The sequence below is a fragment of the Diabrotica undecimpunctata genome, chromosome 2 (assembly GCF_040954645.1).
Source record: "Diabrotica undecimpunctata isolate CICGRU chromosome 2, icDiaUnde3, whole genome shotgun sequence".
NCBI classification, from domain to species: domain Eukaryota; kingdom Metazoa; phylum Arthropoda; class Insecta; order Coleoptera; family Chrysomelidae; genus Diabrotica; species Diabrotica undecimpunctata.
This window is the reverse complement of record NC_092804.1, coordinates 4,538,825-4,549,008: the sequence shown is the minus strand read 5'-3', so window position 1 is coordinate 4,549,008 and position 10,184 is coordinate 4,538,825. Positions and strand designations below refer to the sequence as shown.

At 31.8% G+C, this 10,184-nt stretch overlaps 1 protein-coding gene across 1 annotated transcript; it reads left to right on the top strand.

Moving 5' to 3' along the window:
• The first annotated feature begins 3,415 nt into the window (after positions 1–3,415).
• On the top strand, positions 3,416–8,816 carry Cyt-c1 (Cytochrome c1). The gene is made up of 5 exons (XM_072522139.1): positions 3,416–3,689; positions 3,845–3,892; positions 5,270–5,418; positions 6,967–7,259; positions 8,262–8,816. Exons 1-5 carry the CDS (start codon positions 3,618–3,620, stop codon positions 8,621–8,623), a joined length of 924 nt encoding a protein of 307 aa, XP_072378240.1. The 5' UTR covers positions 3,416–3,617; the 3' UTR covers positions 8,624–8,816.
• Positions 8,817–10,184: the final 1,368 nt, after the last annotated feature.

Below are 10,184 nucleotides of genomic sequence, written 5' to 3'. Positions count from 1 at the left end.
TTTTGGAAGCGTTTCATTTTAGTAATAGTCAATTGTTATTCCTGGACAGTAAATACTTCCAAAGAAGATACAGTTTCGAGAATCAGTTTAATGATTCTAACAGCTCTATCCCTTAGATGCGTACTAGACAGATATATCACGCGTGTCGAAATAAAAATTCGTTCACATGGTAATCAATGCAAAATATTACGTCCAAATTTTGCATGTCAATATTTTCAATACTTTCTCTCTCAGATATCGACTATAACACTTCGCATATACGTAATTCATCACCGACACCTTTAGGACCTGTGACCTATACATCGAAAATTATGACTAAAATTTCCAGAATATTTAACATTTAACAGTAAAAATGTAACATCAACTATTTTGCCACAACAAGATCCTATTTCCTATCTCCCCAACTCAAAAAAGGTCTCAAATTTATTCTTTATAAGACCAGTTGATAAATCTGAACTGATCCAAACAATCAGTAGTATCAAGAGCAAATCTTCCTGTAGTACTGATGGACTATCTATAAAAATTTTCTTAAATATCCCAAAAAATGTGTTGTCAAGTCCTGGTCTTACTAATTAACGATTCGTTTGAAAAAGGTATATTTCCAGAGTGCTTAAAGACAGCCATTATTATTCCTCTTCATAAGGGTGGTGAAAAATCTAATGTCTGCAACTATAGACCTATTGCCTTACTAGCGGTCCTAATCAAAATTATTGAGAGACTTATAAAAGCCCGATTTGTCCTTTCTCGTTGAAAACAACATTTTATCACAAAGTTAGTTCGGCTTTTCATCTAATAAATGTACCAGCGATGCTATGTTTTCTATACTACATGAGGTCTATCAAGCACTAAAACAATAATCTTTACTGCCACTGTTTTTTGTGACTATTCCAAAGCTTTTGATTGTGTAAATCACGACATTTTGATAAAAAAACTAAATTTCTACGAAATTCGAGGTATTTCTTTGAATTGGTTCCAATCTTAGTTGAGGAATGAGAAACAACTAGTTAGAGCAAATGATACTGACTCTAGTCACAAAAGCATTGTATGTGGAGTACCACATAGTTCAGTACTGGGTCCTCTACTTTTCCTTATCTTTATAAGTGACATCATTTACTTAAAAATCAATGGAAAAATTTTTCTTTTTGCTGATGATACCAGTATTACCTGGAGGAACTCGAATATTTCAACTCTTCATGCAATTTTAATTTCTGATCTACTTAAAATAAAAACCTGGTCCGACTCTAATTTACTCTCTTTTAAAGTGGATAAGACAGTAGCATTATTCTATAAAGGAGCTCTTCAACCCTTGCTTCTTAATAACAGCCAGATCAGTATTGTCGATTCTGTTAAATTTCTTGGTATTTTTATAGACAGCAATCTTAAATGGTCCCTTCATATCGATTTGTTGAGTGACACTAGCCTCAGCCTGCTATGCAATAAGATCTGTTTCGAAGGAAATCAATGTAACATCTTCCAAAATAACATATTTTTCTTTGTTCGATTCTCATCTTCGATATGCCCTTCCTTTTTGGGGATCTAGTACAGCTGCCCAATCTGATGTTATGTTTAAATTACAAAAAAGAGCAATACGGTATTTTTTTGGCCTCAGTAGAATAACACATTGCAGAAGCAAACTTAAAAAATTACGGCAGTTTAACTCTTACCTCTTTATATATTTTAGAAACTGTTTGCTTAATTCGTAAACACCCACATGGTTTTCCAGCAAGACCTAATCATGACTACTCCACCAGAAATTCAACCTTTGATGTAGATTTACCGATCCTGTCTAATAAGTTAGTAATGAAAATTATACAACCATCTCCCATTGCAACTTAAATCTACAACTTCTTTTCTTAAGTTCCGTAAATTGACAAAAGCCCATCTATCTGACAGACCATATTATTCAGTGGAAGAGTTTCTTAACTAAGAAATTACAGTACGTTTACTTACAAGCTACTAAAGTATTTTTATATATATTTGGGTATCACATGCAGCAACTTAAACTTATTCGTAAACTAGTTCGTAATGTTTTATTATGCAATTTGCAATTTAGTTAACTTTTGCAATGGATTGTATATTTTATTATCTTGTAATATTGACGATTTATGTAATTTTAGTAAATTTTAAATTGTTATTTTTTGACTTTTTGTAAGCTTTGTCCATAAAATTGTAGAAGTTTCAGTGACAAAGCATATTTCTATTCTATTCTATCTGAAAACCTAAAGGTTACTCAGGTAGCAAATCAAGGAGAGGGAACTTCAGTTTAACGCGTCGCAAAGAATAAACATCCATTTAAAAAGCATAAAAAACAGCCAAAATCTCGAGTTTGGCTGTTTAGCAGTGCGAGGTACGTTAACCATTATCGTGTTGTATAACGAACACTTACTTTTTATCTCAGTAGGGTGGACCAGTGAACGTAAGTAGGAATAAAGTCCTGACTTTACACGTCCAAACATTTATGCTTCCAGACTCCATCCAGAAGTTATGTAGAATGAGAGCAGAATGGTTCCACGAGAGCTCATTATGGAGTCGTTTCGCTTTTAGCAGCCACTTATCGACCAGAGGAACCCAAACGACAACCATATTACTGAATCTACTTCAGTAGAGACAGGGATCAGCACGTTAGCAGTATTTTTTGGGCCGCTGCTAAACAGTCAAAAAAGCTAATATAGGTCACATTGTGCAATGGAATCGAGATTTCACAGAAAAATCAATCTCCATCTTCCCGTATGTAAAACTCGAACTGAGATTTATCTAATGACGATGATACAAAAAGTGAAGTTTAATCGAGTTGATCGATGTATTCGTCAGGGATTTCATTGCTGGTAGCATTCAACAATTTAGAGGAAAAATGCGTTAGTTTTTTCTTAGGATGTCTGATGAATACACTACCTAGTTATGAAGAGATAGTTTTCAGGGTGTTTTGAGATTCGAACTTTTGGCACGAATAGTTTTTAGAGTGTTAACACCTACCCAGAGAGAAAAGTCTCTCATGAATGATTGGAATGTTAAAAAGGCGATGTATTTCTTTGGAAAAGAATGATTAACGTTTTTATGACATGACTGAGCAGAAAGGCTCTGTACTCATTGTGTATTTGTAGTGAACGAATTCACCCTTTTAGTTTGAGTCCATTAATAGTTTGTGAATAAGTAACTGTAACTATATGCATTCATTAAGTGTGTATGTTTGTGTGTGCGTTTATGTGTGTGTTTGGATGTGAAATCTAAGGTAAAATGAATTGCCTAAGTTTGAAATAAGCACTAAGTACATAGTATTCCAGTGATCAAATTCACTTTTTTAATATTTTTTTGTTATATACCAAACATTTTACTAGTTTTTGTAATTTGTTCTTTTATAAATTTTATAAAACCGATAGTACGCTTCTCTAAAAAGAAGATAAATTAGATGAAATATCTTTGTAAGTGCTAACTTCAGACTGGTATTACGTAAATTGTCAAAAATTGTATATTTTTCCTTAGTAGCTTCCTAAAAGTGCTTAAATCCTATCAAACTAGCTTTCTATCACCTAAATACTTCATGTTACTTTAATCTAGGGCTACTCAATAATTTTCACATAACCTATCTGCATAGTTTTTGACATCACCTTTTAGGCAACATGGCTGCAACAATAGGACGAATTTGTGGAGCTGGTCTTTTAAAACCAACAAACTTATCCTCTGTTGGACAGGTATTGTTACAATTTAATTATCAATGTTGTCTAGACGATTTACTTTGTTCATTTAAGTAAAACTAGCATTTACCTACTTAAAAACTAACTTAAACAAGTGTTATGTCATCTGTTACCTAGACTCACGAAAATTATACATTTCTTTTTTATTTTAGTTAAGTTCATATTCCACAACAAAGGAATGGACTCGTGGAAGAAAAGCAGTAAGTAATAAATAATTGTGAATTATTTTTTATACTTCAGTGGACCTTGACTTTGGGTACTCCCAAAGGTAATTAAGTGCTCTTTGAACAAGCTCATAATTTTAAACAATCTGTGTTAGAGAATGTTATTAAGATATTTAGAGGGTTCATTATATAATTATTTTTTGTTTTACACAATTCATCTAGGGTTATTCATGTGGATAAATGTCAAAGCAAAGGTTAAAGACATTATGTGGATTGTTTCAATCTTATAGTAACAATAAAGCCTATTTGAGACTTTTTTACATAAAAAATTCTCATAAAACATCACTGGCAGATTATATGCAATCTAAACTAAAATTTAAAACTATTATGTATAGTATGCTAGAATTATACAGTAGACTCCCTCTATAACGAGAACTGAAATGACAGACTAATTACTTCGTTATAAGCCGATCTCGTTATATCAGACAATCATAATATTGTGCATACATATGAATCTGTAGTTTTCTAAACCATTAACTTCCTATAGTGAAGCCATTCGGAGAAATATAAGATGCCAATAAATATTGTTTGAATGGTGTTTTTGAAAAAAAGTTATTTACTTTTATTGTCAATGAAATATATTAAAACATAAAAGAGTTGTTTACTTTTATTATCAATGATATACGTTAAAACAAAAAAGCTGTACTTATATTTTTTTCCAACTACATAATGTATAAATCGTATTTTCAAGGATAACATAAAGTATTGCTTCTGCAATTTTAAGAACTCTGTTATTTTTAACTGCTTTAAATGGTCCAGTATCATTCTATCATATATTTTCTAAAGATGTGAAACAGTTGTATTTATTCATTGTAAAGAAGTTTATTGCGGGCTGCAGTTAAGTTTATTGAGGGGCTATTTGAAAAGGTATTTACTTATAGCCAAGACCGGACTAAAAACGTAAAAAACACGTTTTTGGATCTTATTTTCTCTCGTTATAACCAAATTTGCCTCGCTATAGACGGTTATAGTTCAATAGAAATTTCACGGGACATCTAATGTATCTCGTTATAAGCGAAACCTCGTAATAACTGTGTTCGTTATAGAGGGAGTATACTGTACTATTTTCTTGATATGATCTAGCTAATCCTCAATAGATTCCCCAATTATTTTTTGTTTAATTTGTGGAAACAGACAATACTAAACACAATAGTAAATATTATTGAGATGAACTACTCAGAAACTATTTTTTAATAATTTCAAAATAAATTGGGGTTTATAATAATGATAAAAAGTACTGGAATGTAAAATTTGAGGCATAGATGTAATAGCAATAAACGGTGTTACTGGCATTTATTTTTTTACAGTAATAATTCTATTTTACTTACTCTAACTCTATAATTTGTTTTCTAGCTTTTGGGAAGCTTAGGGCTTATTGCTGGTGGTACTGGAGCCTTGCTGTTTGCTTTGGACCAATCAGTTAAAGCATCGGATCTAGAATTGCATCCTCCAAAGAATGTTTGGAGTCATTCTGGAACTTTCAATTCCTTGGATCATGCTAGGTAAAGACATTATGAGTTTTAACTTAATAGTTTTTTTTATAAATTTACTGATATCTTTAAAATAAATTAATAAGTCACTACCATTTTTAGAGACATTGAGAGAAATTGAGACATACATAGTTGTTTTGCAGAGGATGGGAAAAGTTACAGAAGTGGTCAGAACAGTAAAAAATCTCAAACTGGAATATTTTGGCTACCCAGAGAGATATAATAAACTTTATTTATTAATACATGGCAAGATAGATGGATGAAGAGGGCTGGGTTGAAGACGAACATAAAAAAATGAGAGACTGGTTTAACAGATCCTCTGCATCCCTTTTCTGGGCTGCCGTCAACAAAATTAGTATAGCCAATATGAAAACCAACACACAGAATTAAACAGGGCACAGGAAGAAGAAGACGACCTATATAACGAAACTTTAATGTTAAATTTATAGTTTTTGTGCTTGAAGATTTTTTCTGTGAACATTCTTACATGTTTGCCAGATTTGGGTTTTACAGCTGCTGTAGATTTAACTTTATGGATCAATACAGTCACATGAAACTAGGCTAGGCTAATAAAATGCTATGATATATTTAAGAACCAGTGATGATGGCACAACTGTTCTAAAAGTATGGTCTGAAACCTATTCTGCTACTGTTTTCTGATCTTGCCAGCACAAAAGCATGGGGGTTCTGGCCAACTTATTTCCGATCAGCTTAAAGATGATTTTGTTTGAGTCTACTCCCATGGTCACAGTTGTGTTGCAGTTTGTTGTAGCACATTATTACCTGAGCATTGGGCAAATATTTTGGGATATAAATAATAACTGAACATTTGAAAAAATTTACGAATATTGATAATAAAAGATTTTATTTTAACTTTATATAGACATTACAATTGTCAGTTGAATATTAGAAAAAGCTATTACAAAAAATATTAATATATTTATTTTTCAGAATAACAAATATCTTTTTCAGATTGAAAATTTAATGAATCTAAATCTAAACATGATGGCAAATATATTTTTAAACAAAAGCACTATTTTTTTCAAACTAAATAATCATTTTAAAAGCTCATTTTGAAATTGGTGTTTCTGATACCCACCATTTTACCACTTAACATTGTATTATAACCCAAGTGATCAAAAAAAAACTGTGCTGTGGACGAAAACAAATTTTATTTAGGTAGTAAACTGATTGCAGATAAAACTAGTTTTCAACAGTTATTCTAAAACAGTTGCACTATGGGTACTGGACCTAAGTTGACTGGAGTTTATATATGGTTATACAAATATTTAAAATGACTCAATCTTTATTACACTTTTTGTAACTTTCAAAATATCCTCAAAACCAAACAGTAGTTGGGTTTAATTGGATTAAACCATGCCTGAGGTTGTTAAATTATCTGGCAATATACTGATGGACTTAGATTGCCTACAGGGGATATAAGTTCTTTCTCGAAAAAGTTTTCGATATGAAATGTTAAAGAAATGTTAAATTCCAACTCCAACTGTTTTTTACTTATCTTCATCTTTGAATAATATTTATTGTTAATTTTGTTTTTAGTGTAAGACGAGGTTACGAAGTATACAAACAAGTATGTGCTGCCTGCCACTCAATGCGCTTCATTGCTTACCGTAATTTAGTTGGAGTTACCCACACTGAAGAGGAAGCCAAAGCTGAAGCTGAAGAACAAATGATTGAAGATGGCCCTGATGACACGGGTAACTTCTTCAAAAGACCAGGAAAGTTATCCGACTACTTCCCCAGTCCATATCCCAATGAAGAAGCAGCCCGTGCTGCCAATAATGGTTCATATCCTCCAGATTTGAGTTATATTGTATCTGCCAGACATGGAGGTAATGCTTTCATATATAATCATTTTTATTTTTACATTATCGAGTTCAGCTTTGAATATTACATTACATGAACTTGTATTTACATCATTTTATTATATTTGCAACAAGAACTATTTTTGGTATTTGTGAAGTAATTGCTTTGTGTTTATGTGCCTTTCATTGTCAGTTTCTTTCATATCTATTTATAATTTGTTATTTTTTCATCACTTCATCTGACTTATTTGTCTCCTACATCTTTCTTTATGTGCTTTTCAAATAGTTTCATAGTAGTCAAAGTTGTACAGTTTAAAATCATTTAAATTGGTAAAATTGTTTATTAAGGAGACACCAATTTAAGATAATCCACTTTGGTGGGTGGCCAAAAACAGCCATTACCAGAGAGAATATCAAGAAAATGTCCAATTTTTAGCCCCAAAGGCTGTAGACTTCTCAGAAGAATAGTTACAGCACATTTTAAACAAAAAAATTTGTTGAACAAAAAAGAGAAGTAAATCATTTAGCATTTTTTGTCATAAAACTAACTCTTCTGCATAAAATCTAGTGTTTTGTATATCTTATTTGCTTCTATGCTGAGCAAATCTTTGTACCTAGTTGATTTATGTAAATAAATATTTTGTATCCATTAGTTTTTGTCAAATCTTTAGTGCTAAATTCAGTATGGATTTGTTCCAGTTGTCTATTTGGTTCAGTACTGTATCAAAGAAATATATTTATATAAAGATAGGTAATATTTTTAATGCCACAAGAAAATAACTTCTGAGCAACATTCAAACAACCAGTTCATTAGAAAGAGACTTTTTTTTAATTAGTGTCTCACATCAAACTATACTACATTAAGTTTGAATGATTATTTCAGTTGATATATCAGCAGTTTTTAGTTAGTAGTTCAGTGAAAATCACTGATAACTAGAGTAAATGTTGTTTTCTTTGTATATCTATTCTGGTTTTTGTTTTACAGCTATTTTTATGCGTTTACCATACTGAATAATGCTTTTGTTTTAGGTGAAGATTACATATTTGCCCTTTTAACGGGCTATTGCGACGCTCCAGCGGGCGTTGTCCTCAGAGACGGACAATACTTCAACCCATACTTCCCCGGTGGTGCCATTTCGATGGCACAAGCTCTGTATAATGAAACCATAGAATACACTGACGGAACTCCAGCTACTGCCAGTCAACTCGCCAAAGATGTCGCTGTGTTCCTAAAATGGACGTCAGAACCAGAGCACGATGACAGAAAGAAAATGTTGATCAAAGTGATCGGCATCTTTTCTATCCTTATTGGTATCACTTATTATATTAAGAAACTTAAATTTTCTTCATTGAAATCGAGAAAGATTGAATTTAGGCCCAAGAGTAAATAAATAAGTATTGTAGAAGAATTTTAAACAAGGTTTAGCGTGACTACCATAGTTATTATTACTTAAGGTCTAATTTTATTGTACATATTTACGATTTTCCAACTGACTGGGGTTTGCATTTGCCACCTTGGTTTATTTATTTTTTCCAGGCTTTATTATTATTGTGTCACGTTATGTTTCAATAAAAAAACAGTAATAAATATAAGTAGTTTTATTTCATAACATTTTTTTATCCCAGAAAAATTTTCAAAAAGACAATCCAAACTGTATTGAATGGAAATGTGGGACTTCCCGCTAAAAACGTAAACATTTTACAAGTACTGTACAGAGTATAGTTTCTAGTGTTGTTCAGATATAGCTGGAGTTGGAGAAGTAACTATTTATAGACTTTTAAAGCAATGAAAGAGAGGAAGGATTACAGAAGCACCTAAATATCAATAGGGAGAAAACCCATTCATATAGACGATACTGTAAAACAATAGATTCAAAGAAAAGTTTATTCCATTTATTTATAAAAAAGATTCCTACTTTGGATAAACTTTTAGTATACATTAATGAAGACGAGTCTTTGCCAAACATTAAAAGAGATAAATTGTGGAAAACTTTATGTGAATTAGTATTCGTTTATGAGAATAACAATAAAAAATCTGCGCTCTTCGAGAAAGAAGAAATTCTAAAATTGAGGAGAAGGCAAAAATATTTTTTATTTAGATGAAACATGGATAAAAACAGTTTGGCAAGATAAACTGCCTACAAATGTTCGTCAGGCATTTATAGAAGGTTTGTGTACGGGCTTAAAATATCTAAATGGTAAAGGTCTCCGTTTAATTATCACTCATATGAGCACCTTCCCATATTAATTGGCCAAACGTTAGATTGATAGGAAAATTAAATTTTAGAAAACAAAAATAAAAGCGTAGCGTACAGCATTTTTGAGTTTCCTAAGTATAGAAAATATTTTATAACGTAATGAAAACTATTGAATAAACAGAATAATAATAAATTGAAAAATAAGCATAGAATATGTAATATTAACAAAAAAAAAATGAAAGTTTACCACTGAGTTACATCCCCTTTATTTTTATTGACATCCACAATTCTTCGAGGCATAGTTTTTACCAAGTTCTGACAAAATTCTGATTATGCAGGGAAAGATCCAAGGAAAGAGAAGCATAGGGAGGCGTAGAATGTCATGGCTGCGCAACCTGAGAGAGTGGTACGGATGTACATCAAATGAACTTTTCAGAGCAGCCGTCTCAAAAGTCCGAATAGCTATGATGATTGCCGACCTCCGCCGCGGAGATGGCACTTGAAGAAAAAGAAGACAAAATTCTAATGTAAACGAATCCCATGGCCATATATCTTACAATTTTTCCTTCAATTCGTCGAGGGACCTGGTAAAATCTCAAAGCTTTTCATTTCGCGCCACAAAGTCTCTATTAGGGACAAGTCGGGACTGTTAGAAACCCAAATATGTTAATTTTAAATCTACTTTTATTCCATTTTCATGCTATTTTTCAACTAAAAATTATAAAAATTAAACAAAAGGTATTAAAATTCGCCT